General features: G+C 51.4%; 1 protein-coding gene across 21 annotated transcripts in view; it reads left to right on the top strand.

Annotated features, from left to right (window-relative positions):
* The window catches only part of NFASC (neurofascin), a 178,077-nt gene that overhangs the window by 97,993 nt on the left and 62,567 nt on the right, over nucleotides 1-17,517 (top strand). For 13 of the 21 annotated variants that reach the window (XR_003523066.2, XM_027611555.2, XM_027611556.2 and 10 more), the window contains exons 3-6: nucleotides 8,006-8,186; nucleotides 14,242-14,259; nucleotides 15,043-15,148; nucleotides 16,878-17,074. Coding sequence is in view for 20 of the 21 variants with exons in the window: in XM_027611555.2 (XP_027467356.1) it covers nucleotides 8,006-8,186; nucleotides 14,242-14,259; nucleotides 15,043-15,148; nucleotides 16,878-17,074 (502 nt within the window). In the remaining variant the exon portion in view is untranslated. Of the gene's footprint in view, nucleotides 1-5,277; nucleotides 5,502-8,005; nucleotides 8,187-14,241; nucleotides 14,260-15,042; nucleotides 15,149-16,877; nucleotides 17,075-17,517 lie in introns of all 21 variants that reach the window. The other 8 variants (XM_027611559.2, XM_027611554.2, XM_027611572.2 and 5 more) reach the window with 2 other exon arrangements.

Genomic DNA, 17,517 nt, shown 5'->3' with positions numbered 1-17,517 from the left:
CTCCATCAGCGACACAAACAGTGGCATGAAGAATCATGTCTTCCCACATCTTCCCTCTGCCTTCTGCAGTGTTCCATTATCCTCATATGACACATGGAGACACCCCCCCTCTCCCACCCACTTGGGGTATACCGGGGATCGTGAAGCAGTCCCAAGAAGCCCCCAGGCCTCAAGGCAAAAATGCTAATGCTGGGAAGCCGGACGGGTGGGTTTCCAAGTCTGGCACTGCCACCCCAGCCTGGTGTGTTCTTCCTGGCCGGCATGCCTCGCTCTTGTGCCCATGCATTATTGCTGTGGTGCAGGGCTTCTGCATTTGGAGAGTTAGACAGTTGTACCAGGATTTTCAGTTCTTTGTTTTACTAATAGAATCCTTTCCTTAAATAAAACCTTAGGCAAAACCCAGTGTAAAAACGGGGACTCTGAGGCAGCCCTGGTGAGAGTCAAGTGTAGGGCGGCGGCTGAGCCCCACCTGCTCCTCCTCCCCAAATGCCCTCCCCACTTAGAGAAGGTCCCCAGAGGCTGCAGAGCCTTCTAAAGGGTCTTCCTGCCTCCACCATTGCCTGTCAACCTGCCACCCTCCACAGAGCAGCCAGGGTGGTCTTTGTGAACAAATATCCTCAGATACCCCACCACATAGAACCCTGCAATAACCTCCTGACGTGCTTAGAATAGAATTTAAATTCTCTGCTTTGGGGGCACCTGGGTGGCTCAGTTGTTAAGTGTCTGCCTTCGGCTCAGGTCATGATCCCAGGGTCCTGGGATCGAGCCCCACATCAGGCTCCCTGCTCGGTGGGAAGCCTGCTCTCCCTCTCCCTCTCCCCCTGCTTGTGTTTCCTCTCTCTCTCTGTCTCTCTCTGTCAAATAAATAAATAAAATCTTAAAAAAAAAAATAAATTCCCTGCTTTGGCCTTCAGAGCCCTCTGTGAGTATGCCCTTGCGTGACTTATTCCGTTCTTCCCCGTGTGCTTCCCCAGGCTCTGGCCACGCTGGTTTCGTTCAGTTCCTTGCACCTACCCCTCTGCTTCCTGCCACAGGGTCTTTGCACGAGCGGTTCCCCTGGCTTGGGATGTTTTTCTGACCCATCTTTACAAAGTTGGCTACTCCTTGCCCTTTAGATCTTAGTCAAATGTCACCTTCTCACAGAGGCCTTGACCATTCACTTCCCTTTCCCTCATCACCCTAGTGTGGTTTCTTTTCTTTTCTTTTTTATTAATAGACTTTATTTTTTAGAGTGCACTTATAGATTCATAGCAAAATTAAGTGGAAGGTACAGAGATTTCCCATTTACCCCCAGCACCCCCCCGCACACACAGCTCCCCCACACCATCACCATCCCCACCAGAGGGGTGCATTTGTTACAGCTGATGAACCTACCCTGACGCATCATCATCACCCACAGTCCATGGTTGACATGAGGGCTCACTCCCGGGGTTGTCCATTCTGTGGGTTTGGACAAATGTGTAATGACATGGGCCGACCATTAGAGTCTCATACAGAGTTTCACTGCCCTAAAAATCCTCTGTGCTCCACCTGTTCATCCCTCCCTCCTGCCCAACCTCTGGCAAGCTCTAATCTTTTTACTGTCTCCATATATGGTTTTGCCTTTTGCAGAAGGTCACTCAGCTGGAATCATACAGTACGTAGCCTCTTCAGACTGGCTTCTTTCACTTAGTGATAGGCATTTAAGTTTCCTCCATGTCTTTCCACAGCTTGATAGCTCATTTCTTCCTAGTGCTGAATAGCATTCCATTGTGTGGATGGGCCCCAATACGTGTATCCATTCACCCACTGAAGGACAGAGGACATCTCAGTCGCTCCCACGTTGCGGCGATTACAGACAAGGCTGCTCTCAACACCCCTGTGCGGGTCAGATCGTGTTTTCTTCATTGTGCTTATTGCTACCCCATTTGTTTTTGTTCGGCATTTATTTCCTGTCTTCCTCACTGGAAAGAAGGCTCCATGAGAGCAGAGAAACCTTGTGTCTTGAACTTGTATATTCTCTAAAGTGGTCCCTGCTGCCAGGTCTGTGAAATGAATGAATGGCCCACTGCCTGCTGCCCACAGGTCCCAGGTGGGCTCTGCTTGCGGAGACGTGGGACTGCCCGCTGAGCCGTGTTCCAGCACTATCCGTCTTTCCTCCCATCATCACAGATGTGTTGTGACCACGGGCACAGCCCGCCCAGAGCGGGGCTGCGGGAATGTGGGGGGCTTCCCACGATGACAGCTTGCTGGAGCCGTGTGCCTCTCCTCCGTCTGCCAGGGACAGCTTGTGGCACCAACACCAGGGGCCCCCCAGTCTGGGGAAAGAAAGCAAACCAGGATGCAGAGAGAAGGAAAAATAGGAAAGCAGACTGATGCGGAGTGGCTAATTATTACTCCTTGCTGCTGTTACCAGTAACCTCATGTATGTAACCAGGATGCTTCCTTCATCCCTGTGAGTTCAAAGCCTGCTCAGTGATGGCAGTTAACATTTACCGAGGTTTACTCTGTGTCCCATGCTTTGCCATGTGCTCTATGTGGAAATTGTGTGTTAAGTCATCCCAGAAGCCCTCCGGAATATGACTGTGTGCATTTTTCAGATGAGAAATACAAAGCTCCGAAGGTTCAGGACTTGCCCATGATCCCCATCTTGTTGTAGAGGGCAGCTTCAAACCCACACAGTCCATGCTCTCGAACTCCACGGACGGAGGCTGTCATGTCCAGAAGTCCCCACTGAGTCACCCAACTCACATACCCATCCTGGTCCCATCTTAGACATTTTGAGTCCAAATCTCCCACAAGGCTTGCAAATTTAAAGTTTAGGAAACTTGAGAGCTTCAGTTCAGGGAGGTTGCGTAAGTGAATGAAGCATCTCTGTGTAAGATAATAGAGGTTCTAAGGGCATTCGAATTCAAAAAAGGTTTTTTTGAATCCGAAGGCCTGGTTTGGCCACTGCCTAGAAGTTTGAGGGTCCAGGGATTTGTGTGTTTAAGTAGTGCCCAGGAGATTCTGATAAGCATCCAGTTTCCTTCCTGTATGGGTACATTGTCATCACAGCACCTTACCGAATGCTATTTGGATTCTTTATGAAACAGTGAGCTCAGTACTTCACAGGGCAGAACATTTCATGTTTGGATAACTCTGTTCTCTCTCTTTTATTTCTTGTCTTTTCACACAGGGGTTGTGGGGTTGGGGGGAGAACTTCAGATATACAAGATTTGAGTTCATCGTCTTCCCCAGTTCATAGTACACCATTAGTCCACACAAGATTTCTCTTTCAGTTTTTTTTATTTTTGTTCCTTTCCTCACTCTCTCCCCCTGCAATCGCCCTCCCTTTAATGTATTTTATATCCTTGCAGTCCACCTCTTACCTGTTCAATCTGATATAAAAGGATCTTTCAAACACATCGTATGGTAGTGTGTGCGGGCGGAGTCTTTATTATCATGGACGGTACTGTAGGGTGGCTATAGTCGTTAGGTTATTCTTCTTTGCATCTCAGAGAAGCAGCTACCTCTCTGAACTTTCTCCCATTTGGTTCTAGTTTTGCCCTCATGGAGCTAAACAAAAAAACCCCACACCCTCTCCCACCATTCCAAGACAGTCATCATGGTCCCTCTTCTGCAGCCCCCATCTGCCCTCTCACAGGATATGGGATTTTCCTTATTCCTCCCCAGGATGCTCTGTAGTTAGATGGCATTCCCCTTGAAGGGTCCTGACCACTCCACCCACCCCCGCAGCCACATCTGGATGATGTACTTCTCTACTCCTAGCAGGAGAGGAACCTGAGATACTATGTGACTGGGCCATACAGCAAGATAGTGTAAGAAGTAAGATTTGGTTAGAAGCATGCATTTAACTGTTTTCGGTTGGACATCCCTGCCCTTGGCCTTTTCTGCCTGGTTATCAGGATAGGGGAACTGTAAGTCTCGGTGGTGTGGGGGTAGCTTCAGGTGGGGCATCTCCCTCCTCACTCCACCTTGGGTTCTCTGAGCGCAGCACTAGAAGCCCCATGCCCAGATACCAGTTGACACTCCCTTCCTTAGATGTAGGTGGAAGGTCCTTCAGGATGTACTGGAAGGATTGCAAGTCATGTACCTATCTTCCAGGCTGAGTGGACCGGGCACAGGTTGCTGAGGGTGCCTATATCCCCATGTGGAATAACCCCCCCCTCCTCATCCTCTGCTGTTTTATCTGTATGAGCCCTTTATAGACACCAGTGCTTACATTTCTTTGTTATTGAGCTAAAATTGACATATCATAAAGTTAACCAATGTATAGTGAACAATTCACTGTCATTCAGCGCATTCACAGTGTGTGCAACCATCACCTCAATCGACTATTGCTTATTACTCCGGTGCAATCCCTTTCTCACCCCCAAAGGAAACCCCATACCCATTAAGCCATCGCTCCCCATTCTCCCTTCCCCTCTGCCTCTGGTGAGCACCCCTCTGTGTCCTGGCTGTATGGATTTACCTTTTGCATCTTGAATATAAATGAGATCATTCTATATGGGACCTTTTGTGTCTTGCTTCTCTCATTGAGCATAACCCTCTCAGGTTTCATGCACATCACAGCATGTGTAGTACTTCATTATCTTCCACGGCCAAATAATATTTCACGGAACATACATACTGCCATATTGCTTATTTGTTCCTCTCTTGATGGACATTTGGGCTGTTTCCGCCTTCTTGCTGTTGCGAATAATGCTGCAATGAACATGTGTGCACATGTACTTGTTTGAGTCCTGGTTTTTAATTCTTTGGGGCATATATCTAGAAGTAGAAATATGGGGTCTTATGATAAGTCTATGTTTAATTTTTTAAGGAAGCTATACATTTCTTTTTTAAATAGCAACTCTACTCTGGAGCTTTCCTGCATATGGAGAGACAGGGGAAGTAGGTGAGGAGTCAGGAGATCTGGGTTCTTTTCCTGGCCTTGCCGCTAACAAGCCGGGTGACCTTGAGCAAATCATTTCCCCTTTCTGGGCTCTTGTTTCCTCATTTGAAAAGTAAGGGGACTGCATAAAGCTAAATCATCTTTCAATTCTCTTCGTCTTTTAAGATTTTATTGGAAAAATTGGGTTCCAGAGAGAAGAGAGAGAATTGTCAAACAGCTATACATGATTATCTCTATATGCATTCTCTACCGTGTTTTTAAATTGTGAGTTAAAAGCACCCCAAGTAATTGGGCTTTTTTTCCCCCTGCCTATGTGTTTCTAGCTAATGAGTAGCTTCTGGCTTATTTCCATCAAGATTCCCAGAACAAGATATCCTTCTCTTGCCCATCACTTCCTACAGCTTGGCAACTCCTGAGCAAAACGTGGCCGTCATGAAGCCAAGACTGGAGCCATTCCATCCCCACGGTCCTGTCTGAAGGAATGCTGAGCCTCCTCCCCTGCTAGTTCTCTCATCACTAAGGTGTCAGCTGGATCACCTGAGTCTGTCTGGTCTTTGGAGATGTCGGATCCAAGGAGAGGAGTTAGCAGACTCTTCTTCAGTCCATGTAAAGACCATCTTAGAAGGTTAGGAGGAAGAACCAAGGACCTCCTGTGATATTGTCCAGCCAGGAGGTTTTCCTCCTTGGGGGATTTCTACTCTCCTGAGCCTCTTTCAGCTGACTGATTCCCTGGCCCGAGTGCAGTGCCTCGGTAGGGAGGGAGTTTTTCCTCCACTAATCGATAGCCTCCACAGTATGCCATCCAGGTCCAAAGCATGTGTTCTCCTGAGCTGCCTGCTGGCTTTCTGGGGGAAGCATGAGGTTTTAAAAAAACACGTGATCCAAGTGTTTTATTTCATTCGGCCAGCCATTTATTTGCTCATTTTTCATCCATCCATCCCATACTTTTGAGTGCCTCCTGTGTTTTCAGCACCACGTTAGATTTTAGGAATAAACAAGATGAGGCACCTTCCCTATGGTGCCTTCCTTTTTTAATAGAGAATACAGACGAGTGGCTTTTGGAATGAATACAATGAATACAAAGTGACAAATGCTGGGGCGCCTGGGTGGCTCAGTCAGTTAAGCATCCAACTCTTGACTTCAGCTCAGGTCATGATCTCAGTGTCATGAGTTCGAGCCCCCATCAGATTCCATGCTCAGCAGGGAATCTGCTTGAGATTCTCTCTCTCTCTCTCTCTGCGCCTCCAGCCCACTCATGAGCTCTCTCTCTCTCTCTCCAAAATAAATAAACCTTTAAAACAAAAGTGACAAATGCTATATAATGGGGAGGGGATCGTAAATGATGTTCAGGAGTACAGACGAGGGACACACAAGTCATACTTGGCAGATCCTCATGAGAGGGCAGATTCAAAGCATGTTCTAGACAGAAGCTAATCTGCACAGAAGTCACAGAGCAGGACGCATGAGGGGACCTGGCAGGTGACCAGTGTTGGCTGGAACACAGAACACAGAGGGAGGGTGATGGGAGGCAAGATTGCAGAGGGGGCCGGGAGGACATCTGAGCCACCTCGAAGGATTTAGCTCTCTGGCCACTGTGAGCTAGTGAGTTTGATTGGGGAGCGGCACACTTGCATCTGCACTTTAGAGAAGGACAACTCTGGTGATGGTGGAGAATGAGTCAGAGGAGTAAGAGTAGAAGCGGCGAGAGCCCTCAGGAAGCTGTTGTGGTCACTGTCATGAAACAATGGTGACCAGAACCAGGGTGGAAGCCGTGGGAAGGAAAGCAAGTGGATGGAGTCCAGAAATATACCTGAGGCTGGGGGGCTGCTGTTGGGCCCAGCTTCCAGGAAAGAAACTGCTGCAGTTGGAATCCGAATCCTTTAGCTGGCCCCACATCCCCGCCCAGAGGAGGTGCCTCATCCTCCAGGTCTTCAGAAGGGTAACCTTGTCTCCCAGGAGCCAGCCCTGGAGCCCTGCTCCTTTTGCCAACAGCCTCAGGCAGGATAGATGGGAGACGGTGGTGGGGTACAAAGAAGAGGAGCATTCTGGGGGAACCTTCTCCTGCCACCCTCTTTGACTCGGCCTCAGGGCAGAACAGCCCACTGCACCCAGTTTGAAGACTCCACGTTTCAGACCCCATGGCAGGCTTAAAGCACTCTATCTCAGGGCCTTCCCTAGGCCACTCTGTTCTTTTTTCAAGCATAGTTAACATACAGGATTGTATTAGTTTCAGGTGTACAATATAGTGATTCAGCAGTTCCAGACATTACTCAGTGCTCATCAGGATAAGTGTACTCTTAATCCCTTAATCTGTTTCACTCATCCCCCACCCACCTCCCATAGGCCATTCTCTCTCAGGAGGTGGGGAAAGGGGTTTATCTCTTAAAGACTCATTCTAGGCCCCTTGGACAGTCATTTTTAATCTTTCCCCTTAGAGGGCCTGGAATGATTTGTTGTGCTTGAGAATGTGAACATTGGGCTGTCATAATATCTCTCATTCTACCAACCTGGTGGATTCCCCTTCTTCTGGGTCATAGTCTCAGCATTGCCATTCTATCTAAAGGGTCAGCATCCGGGACCACTGTATCTTTGCTGCACAAAATATCTGCAGAAATCCATTTTTTTAAAAAAAAATCCTTTAAGCAGCCAGCTTTCACCTGTCTAACCCCACACAATACATAGGGTCCAGAGAAGCTATGAGATTGGTGTGTTGCTTACTGGCCCAGTGCATGGCATCCTAGGTGCTGGACCAGTGGGACAGTGTTTTTTCATGACTCTTCCATGCAGAGTTGCCCTTCCTTCTAGAACAGTGGTTCTCAACTGGGAGTGGTTTTTCCTCCAGGGGACAGTTGGCAATGTCTAAAGACATTTTTGACTGGGGGGAGGAATGGGCCCTACTGGCATCTCGTGAATAGAGGCCAGGGATGCTGCTAAGCATCCTGCAATACCGAAGATCGTTGCCCGCACAAAGAATTGTGGGTCCCCAATGTCAATAGCACAAGGTTAAGAAACCTTATTTAAGAACATCGGTCTATGACCAAACCCTTGAGTTCTTCAGGCCCTGTAGGGTTGCTAGAACAAACCACAAGTTCCAGAAAAACTCACTTGGCATTGTATTTCTTTCCACAGCTGAGCTCTGTCCGGGAGGCCCAGGTAGAGCGGCTGGAGGCAGCAAGACCTCGCAGGCCGGGGTGCAGGGAGCGGGGCCCCGTGCTGAGGATGGCCAGGCAGCAGCCGCCGCCCTGGGTCCACACAGCCATCCTGCTCTGCCTCCTTAGCCTCACTGGGGCCATCGAGATTCCTATGGATCGTGAGTACTGCTCCATCCTCTTCTTTAATTCTCCTGATTTGGGGCAGAGGAGTTGGAGGGGAGGGATGGTCAGGGGGAGTTAAGATCAGCTTTCAAAGAGGCTGGAGAGCGGGGTAGCGGTGGATTCTGGGTGCAGAGCTGGGTTTCCCTCCAAAGAATGGAGGCCGGCAGGCTTGTGTTTGGGACCGTGAGACGAATCGTGTAGCACAATCTCTGAGGACTGTGGCTGAGCCGAGGCTTGCGCTGTCTGGAGCCTGCTGAGCAGGACCGGAGGTGGCAGGGTTTGCAAGTCTGTGTGTCACTCAGGAGTTCTTCCCTCTGCTCCCCTCCCACGGCCCTCTGCGGTCTTGACTTGCCCATCAACGTGGAGCTTCCAAGGACCCAGTGTAGCAGATAGTTATTTGCCTTTCTAATATCTGAGCTGGACCCTTGGGCTGTCTTGGCTGGACTGAATCAGGGTGGATGGCCTGGGGAGGGTTGGGGAAGGGAATTATTCTGCAAAAGACTGGGTCTAAATGAAACATTAAAAAAGAGCTCCATTATAATGCCACTGTGGGAAAACCAGGCACTGATTTCTCGTGTTTGTTTTCAGCTCTCCCATGGCAAAGTTGGGAAGTAAAACCTGTGTCATTCTGTGTCCCACGGTGGGGGTGTTATTTGGCCATCAGAATCATCAGGCAAGGGGCTTAGGATGCTGATCTAATAGCCCCATCTCTAGCAGCCATATCTGTTGTTATGTTCAGAAGGGGCCCATGGACTGGCAGCCCCGTTCCTTTGCCCCGCATTTAGATGTGTACCACCTTTGCCATAATTCTGGCTCTTCCATCAGAATGTCTTGGCATTCCAGTGCTCTGATGTGGGCATACCACCTCTGTCGCCTGTTCCCTGCTTCCAGAAATAGATGGGACCCACATGATGCCAACCCTGACTTGGGCTCTATCCAGGTGACAGATGTCCGGGGAGGGTTGGGAGAGTGATACAGCCTCCAAGGAGTACCCACCGAGCTCTCCTAAGCCAGGGCCTGGGGCCTGGAGTTAGCCCAGTTTGGAGAAGAGTTGCACATACTTCAACCCTGTCCCGCCCAACCCTACCAATAATAGCTGCCCAGAGGAGTAGGCACTTCTGGGTAAGAGAAGACTAGCAGAAACTATAAGTTGGACCCAGAAGCAAGATGGTCAAGGCCCCTGCTGCCCTCCCAACAGCCCCGTGTGTGTGTGTGTGTGTGTGTGTACACGCATGTGTATGTATGTGTGTGTGCATTCAGTGGGAAGGGGCGGTGTCGTGAAAGGAACTGTTCCCATGGAGACCATCTGTGCTGCTAACTCAAAGAAGAGTGTCTCATTAACAATCCCAGGCAGACAATCTAATAAGGAGCACGATAAGGCCATGTCCCTGGAGAGGAGAGGGTGTGCCGAGGAAATTGGGTTATCAAGGAAGTGGTGAAGGCTCATTTCTCTTCTGCTGCTTCTCCTCACTCATTCACCTGCCACTTTGATCCCTTGGGCTAGTGGGTGAGGGGTTCCTCCAAGATGAACTTATAAATAGATGGCTTTGACCTCTCTGTTAGGAATCTGGATTTCTAAAGCGCTGTTGGGACCGTGGGCAGGTGACCCAGCAGTGGGTGTCTCCAAAGTACCGCATGTGGGGCAGAGAGCTGCAGGTGCCCTGACCTCCCCAGCACCATCTCCGCATCTCCTCGGTGTCCATGAGGAGGGAGGGCCCCGGAGAGTCTCCACTTCTGGAATTGTCGTCAGGGACACGGAGACCCTACACAGCAAATGGGTGCTGGATTCATGAATAGATCCTGGGTCTCTTGACCTGCCACCAGGTTGGCACTCAACACACCGCACCCTGACCTCCATTAATCCTGCCTTCTTTTAGTTCTTGGAATCACCAGGGTAGCAGCTGCTGTGTGCCCGGCCGAGAGCTAAGTGCGTTAGGAGCATCTCCTGTGATTCTCACAGTGACTCCTTTGCTGACAGGTTAGAAAATGGAGGTACCACTCTCCAGCACTTAAGTGGTAGGGCCGGCGCATGGCCACAGCCCCTCTCTGAATGAGGAAGGGGATCCTTTTGTGACACCATGTCTGATTCCCCGGCTCTGTCACAGCAGGAAACCCATGAGGGCTTCCCAGAGCAAGTGTATCTGAGGTGGCTGCAGGCACAGTGGCCATGGCGACCTCTCCAGAATGAGTCTGCTACAGCTGAACGCAAGACAAGGGAAGGCCAGCCCTTCAGAGGGGACCCAGTGGCCCTGGGAAGAAGTCCTCTTCAGCCAGCTTTTCCCCTCCTGCGGGCCCAAGCATGACAGGCACCCTCCGCCCAAGTTACCTGAGCCCATCCTTCCCTCTTACCCTGGGCTGAGGCCCAGGGGGCTGGGCTGGGGAAAGATCACACATTCTTTTTCCTTTCCCCCTCAGAGTTACTGAGGTATTTATTGATATACAACCTATGTAAGTGTAAGGTGGACAACTTGGTGATTTGCTACACATATGTATTATGAAATGATTGCCACATGGGTTAGTTTACCCATCCACCCCATCCCATAATTACCTTGTGTGCGTGCAGTGACAGCTTGGAAGATCTACTCTCGGAACAGCTCTCAAGTGTACAGTACAGTATGCTGTGCGTTCAGCCCCCGGAACATGGCCGTCTTACAGCTGGACGTTTGTACCCCTTCACCAGCATCTCCCCGCTTCCCCCCATCCCCCAGCCCCTGACAACCAGCATTCCACTGCTTCTTTGAGTTTGACTTTTTTAGATTCTACATATAGTGAGAACATACCAGAGCTTTCTCTGACTTAATTTCACTTAGCATGACGTCCTCAAGGCCTACCCATGTTGTCACAAAAGGCAAGAGAGATATCTACAGTGTTCCCTGCAGCATTATTCGCGATCGCCCAGGTGTGGGGCAAGTGAAGATCAGGCACCCAAAACTTTCTGTGTGTGTTGCCCGGGAGCGGCTGAGGGGGCTGAGGCTGGAGGCTGGAGACTGCCCTGTCAGGGGCGCCCTTCCACTCGCCTGCCCCTTCAGGGGGCAGTATCTGTGCCTTGAGGACCGGGGCATTGCTTCTGCTCTGGGGAGTTTGGGCCCCGCAGGCTTCCTGGAACAGCCCCAGGCTGCGACACAATCCCTCATTGAAACACCAGCCTCCAGCCCCTGCTGCTTGGCCAACAGAGTCACACGCACCCACCCCCCTGCCCACCCCAAGGAGAACAACATGACCTTTGAAGAAAGCAAAGGGTCACCTCATCAACAAGAGCGGGTCTGCCAAAAAGTGAGTCTGCTGGCAGCTCGCCCCCCCGTCCCCCTCCCCACATCAAGGGACTCGGCCTTTTTCTCCTAGGAACCCACAGAGGAGACACATTTTGTCCTCACTCTCATCCCAAATTGTGCTGCAAGATGACCTCAACACACACACACACACACACACACACACACACACACACACACACACACACACACATTCACTCACACTCCATCCTCCAGGGACCGGTGCCAGGGGCTGTGGATATCAGCCAGGGAAAGAGAAGACATGCAGGCATACAGAAACCTTACAGATGGGGCAGGCCTCTGCCTTACCCACTGCAGAGCTCATTGGAAAATTTTTCCCTCCCCCTCGGAAGCCACAAGAGCAGACTCATTTTCCACTTGACATCAGCAGCAAGTTTTGTAGATGGGGAGAAGGGCAGGTGGCATGACATGGGGTTTGCGAGGTGTCACAGGACAAGGTAGGTTGCCCTTATCCCCAAGCAGGCAGTCCTCACTGTCATCTCCCTGTGCTGGCTTGTCTTCTGGGTTGGTTGAATCTCTGTAATAAATTCCTTGGTGACACAACAGTGGTTGCAGATGTCATGACCTCTTTAGGGAAGTAGACTCTCAAGAGGCCCCTGGACTGATTTCATCGTGGGGTTGGGGACAGCATCCGGCCGGCTCTGAGAGTCTCCACTCCCCCTTACTCACCTTTGTCTGGAATGTCAAGGAGAAGAGCGTGCTGGGGCCCCACCTGGCCAACCCACCTCTCTGGCCAAGGATAGATTCGTAAAAAGAGCTCTGGACCAGACTACAGAAGAGCTGGTTCTCATTCCAGTTCTGCAGCAAATTTCCTATGTGACCTTAACCAAGTGACTTCCCTTCCAAGAATCTGAGATTCCCTGGATAATGTCTAGGGCTCTTTCCATTGAGCCAGCCGTTGATTTTATAAGAGAGGCTTGAAGGCTATGTGGGCAAAATGCAACCTCGGCCAGGGCAAGGTCAGAGCCCTCCACTGTGCGTGGGGACCCGAGAAGCATCAACTCTGTCTTGAGATGAAGAAACTGCAGGCCTGGGTTGGTGGTCCAAAGGAGAAGGTCAGTGTCAGCCCTGCTTCTCCTGAAAATGAGCCCTTCTCCCCACCTGCCCTCCATGCCCAACTACAGTGGCTTTCCAGAATTAACCTTTCTTGGGCCCCTGGCCGGAAAATCTTATATGGGTGAAGATGCCACTGTGGGGCTCTCCAGGGAGCATGTGTTCAGAAACCACAGATTTCTGCTTTTCCCCAGGACTTTTTGTTTCTTTTTGTTTCCTGCCAAGGCTGCACCCAGGCAAATGGTAAAGCAGATAAAATTACTTTTCGGTGCCCCAGCAGGCCACACAACCCTGGCCCACTTGAAAGAATTATTCCGGACCTTTTAGTGTGTCTTACTCAAGACTTTGACTTACTGACAGCATGCATAGCAGGGAACCCCTTCCTGCCACACTCAGCCTCTCCTCCCTGATGTCTGTCTTCTCTTTTGGGATTCTTCTGGCACCTCTTGGTCCTGCCTTAACTCTGCCTTCTCCACGCTGCCCCCTCTCTGGGCCCCTAAGCTCCTCTTCCATCTCCTCAGCCATCTCATGGTGGCTGAGTCAGGAAGCTTCGAGGTCACCTGGGCTCACCCGCAGCCTCTGCTTTCCCCTGAAAAAGCCTGCGACACCAACACGTCCCTGATGTCAGCGCCAACGTGGAAGAAGCTTGGCATATGACTTCATGCTAGAGCCATAAAGAAAAGACCTCTTACAAAGTTACAGAAACACTTGTTCTCTTTTCTGCAAATTTTAAACCAAGGCCGCCCTTCCCAGAAAGTTCATTACCATCGAAAGTCCTGCTGTGCGAAGCGTGGTACCCAGACCACCAGCATCAGCACCACCTGGCTGCTTGTCAGAAATGTAGGATCTGCTCAGTTAGAACCTGCATTCTAACTAGACCCGCCCCTCAGGTGATTCATATACTTGTCAGAGTGTGAGAAGCCCGACCTCAAATAGACTCATACCTGTACACAGGCCCGTGCAGGTCTCAGGTGAGGGATGGGGGAGATTTGTGCTACCTGCCTCTTTATCTCTTCCATAAAAAGCGCAGAAAGGAGTGGTGGGGGCTCCGCTTCATCCCTGCAGTTGTTTGGAAGAAGGATTTCTGTAGGGCAATGTACTTCTGCCATGAGCAGAGCCGCAGTGATTCATCGGTCCCTAGAATTTTCCAAAGGGTAGGCAAGAAGGTGCTTGCATGTGTGACAGAGAGGAAGGTGTGGTGGGAGGAGTGAAGCCTGTGGACCATGCTTGCGGCCCGTGGGGCTTTGCTCTGAAGCCCTGGTTCAGGTCTGCTGCCGCCCAGGCTTCTCAGCCCCACACCTCTGGCCAGGGAGCCCACTTTCCTCAGTAGCATCTAGAAGGATGGGCAGCATCTTCAGCGCCCAGTCTCTTTCAAGCAGCCTTGTCACTCTTCATATTTGGACTTCCCTTGATGACATAATTTGGTCAGAGGCTGGTCTTTCTGCTCAGCTGCGTGGTTTGAACTCCCTGTGGAGGTGTCACCTCCTCCACAAAGCACTCGCTGGGTCTGTCCCCTCTCTGTGTGGCTGTCCCACTGAGCTCTGCCACCGGGAGCAGAGAGCCCAGGCGCCGCGCCCTGCCCAGGCCGGCCTCAGCGTTCTCCCTGCAGGCTGGGGCGTCAGCAACCCGGGTGAGCAGTCATGTGCGATAACCTATAACCAATGTCTTCTTTTCTCCCCTCGAAATGCTAACCCACCGGAACTAACAGCAAGCATTCAGAATGAGCGTAAGTCCCCCAGGCACCTCTCTGCACTCGTGCCTCTGGGAGGTAGGCGGGCAGCAAGGAGGGGCGGGAGAAGGCCAAGTGAGGAGAGACGGTGGGGGGGGGGGGTGGATTAACCGCCTCTCCACCCTGCCTGCTGGGGCTTCTTGATACCGGAGCCCCTGTAGTGCGGCCCCTTGCCACACGGGGAGGGAAGGGGCTCACCCTGAGCATCCTGTTGCTGGGAACGGCAGAAGAGCAGGTGGGTAAGAAGGGCCGCGACTCCCCATGCTCTGGTGGCCTGTGCAGGAGCACCATGAACATTGGAGGTGGGGGCCAAGAGTGAGAGGAGCTAGCTCTTTGGCATGCAGACAAGTCCCTGGGGACGTAAGCCTCTGAGCTCCAGCCTCACCGCAGTTTGGCCATCCTTTGACTCTCCATGGGCTCAGAACCATCCTGGCCACTGGGTTCTGGAAAGGAGCTGCTTTGTGTTCCTTGATCCATTCAGTAAATGTATCTCAAGGACTCTTGTGCACCAAGCATTTACTAAGCATTGGGATGTAAGAATGGGTAAAACAGAAGTTTCTCATAGGGATTCCATGAGATCTTAAAGGGATTCTTCTTATGCTCAGTCCTTAACATAACTCCCTTTCCAGCGGCCCGGTTTAAGGAGCTGGGTCCCTGGCATGGGGCACTGCCCACCCCCTGCTTGCCTGCTTGACACATGGCTCCAGAAGCTCTTCATTTCAGCCATTCCCCAAGCCAGGGCCCTGAAGCCCTGACCACCCTCTGTTTGTGCTGTTGCAGTATCCCAGCCCCCAACCATCACCAAGCAGTCAGTGAAGGACCACATCGTGGATCCCCGCGATAACATCTTGATTGAGTGTGAAGCAAAGGGGAACCCTGCCCCCAGGTGAGTGCGCTGGCAGGTAAATCCAAACCCCCCCTACCAACCCCTGCAAAGAGTGCAGGTATTGAAGAGGTGTTGAAACCACGTCCTGGCCCTGGCTCTGAGCATAGTTGAAGCAGCTGGAAAATTAAAATTATCCAGCAGACATCTCTTGGATACCTACCTGGTGGAAAGTACAATTCAGAGAACTAAGACATTTAGCTGATGAGACTGGGATCCAGAAATCTGAAGTGGCTTAAGGTCACACCACGAAGCCAGGACTAGATATTAAGTTTCCTGACTGTCGGTGTCAGACATTCTTTCCAATGCCTTATGTCCCCAACATCCTGCCCCCCATTCCTAGCTTATAGGAAGTTCCTCTTGCTGGCTAACTTGAGTCTTCCATTCTGAGCACATCTCGGCTTGTGAGCACATCAGCATCAAATGAAGCGTCAGCAGACAAGAACTGAAGGCCTGCAGTGTGCAGGCTGAGTGCGATGTTGCTCCTCACTGTCTCGTTAGAGCACCTCGCTGCCCTTCACAGGCGGACCCATGTCCTCATGAAGAGGAAGTGAAATGGAAGGACAGAGATATTATGTACTTTTGCCAAGGTCACCCAGCTTGAAAGGGGGCAGAGCCTGGATTTAAACCCAGACCTCTGATGGCACCCTGCCCGCCCCCCCACCCCAGGCCAGTTTGTTTCTACCAAACAAAAGACACTGGAGATCTAGAGATTGTTCTGCTATTTGTCCCCCACCTTTGAAGCAGCATCCACAGGCTGGACCGTTCAGACCAGACATGACAGGACCCCATGCTGGGCATCTGTCAGGAAAAACGAGGCAGGGTGGAACCTCGGGTATGTGGCAGCCTCCTTCTGCCCACCCCCCACCCAGTTTGCATGAGCCTGAGAACAAGCAGGGCCTCTCTCATCCAGGCTGGAAGAAGCAGGGTCACCTGGGAGGGTCAGGCAGCGCATAGATGGCCTTCTGAAGTTTGGTCCTTTCCACCGTGGTTCTTTTGCAGGGACAATGATTCCATGACACTGAGCAGCCACTACTGCGCCAGCTTCTTTTAAGGTTATGTCCTGGGCAGGTGCAGATGTATCCCCCACCTCCAGAAGCAAAGGGAGATTCTAGTCTCTTCACCTCTGGGATCTTTTGAAGGCTGCTGGTTCTTTCAAAGCTGCCCCTCCTGGGCTATAATGTGCAGCCACTGCTTTATACTCTGCACCCACTGAGCAGAGCACAGATAACCTGAGCCATTGCCCTTTGGCTTTAGAGTCAGCTCTCAAACAAGGAGACAGGAGGACCAGAGCTAACTCCCTAATATGTTTGGCTCTGGTGAAATATGAATTTAGGTTTCATTCATAGTCAGAGGTTGAGATGCCCTGGGGTGGAAGCTGAGCTGACTCTGGATTTTTAAAAAACTCAAATTCCCTGCCTGCTCCTGCAAAGAACATAAACCCCCAGTGGCTGTTTGGGTACCTATCACAGCCATGACTCCCAGCCTTTGCTGGCTAAAAGCTCTAATGTCAGGAGCCTGCCCCCAGAGTTTCACCTGTGGCTGTGACCTGGGACTCTGCATTTTATCTGGCTTCCCAGCCAGTTCTGCCACTTAGCCAGGGTGGTATGGAGGTGTGGTTATGGGACTGGGCCAGGGACCGGGGCCCTGAGGTTCTCACCTGGAACCCAGAGCCCACCATGTTCTTCCATATTGTCCCTGCTTCTCTGCCTCCCCCCGCAACTGCCCACAGCTTCCACTGGACTCGAAACAGCAGGTTCTTCAACATCGCCAAGGACCCCCGGGTGTCAATGAGGAGGCGATCTGGGACCCTGGTGATCGACTTCCGCAGTGGGGGGCGGCCCGAAGAATATGAGGGGGAATACCAGTGCTTTGCCCGCAACAAATTTGGCACAGCCCTATCCAATAGGATCCGTCTGCAGGTGTCCAGTGAGTAGCACACGGTGGGACTGGCATGCCTTGCTCCTGGGTGCATGGCGGTTGGGGGGGGGGATGGAGGATCATTCCAGAAGGGCCGCCCCGGTCCTTGGCCAGTGGGTGCCTTGGTGCCCTGCATGTCCTGCCTGCTTTTCTGCCCCTGGGCAGGAGCACATCTCTCCCTGCTCAAAAAGATAATCCTTGGAAAGGAGGCTTCCAAGCCAGAGTCTTGAACAACTTCACTGGTACTCTGGGCATAGGAGGAGAGGAAGGAGAGGAGCCTTTGGAGAGGTGTATCTGTTTAGACAGAAGGCCTCTCCTCTCTTGCTGCACCTGTCCTAGACTCACGGGCCCTCTTCGCCCGCTCCCTTGTTCTCCTGTTTGCCCTTCTGCCTTTCTTCCTTGTATGCCTGCCTGTAGCCGAGCTCCTTGCTCCTTGCCCTCCATCACCCTCA

Source organism: Zalophus californianus, chromosome 10, assembly GCF_009762305.2.
Source record: "Zalophus californianus isolate mZalCal1 chromosome 10, mZalCal1.pri.v2, whole genome shotgun sequence".
Lineage (NCBI taxonomy): Eukaryota > Metazoa > Chordata > Mammalia > Carnivora > Otariidae > Zalophus > Zalophus californianus.
Note: the sequence above shows the minus strand (reverse complement) of the source record. Positions and strands in the feature narration are given on the sequence as shown.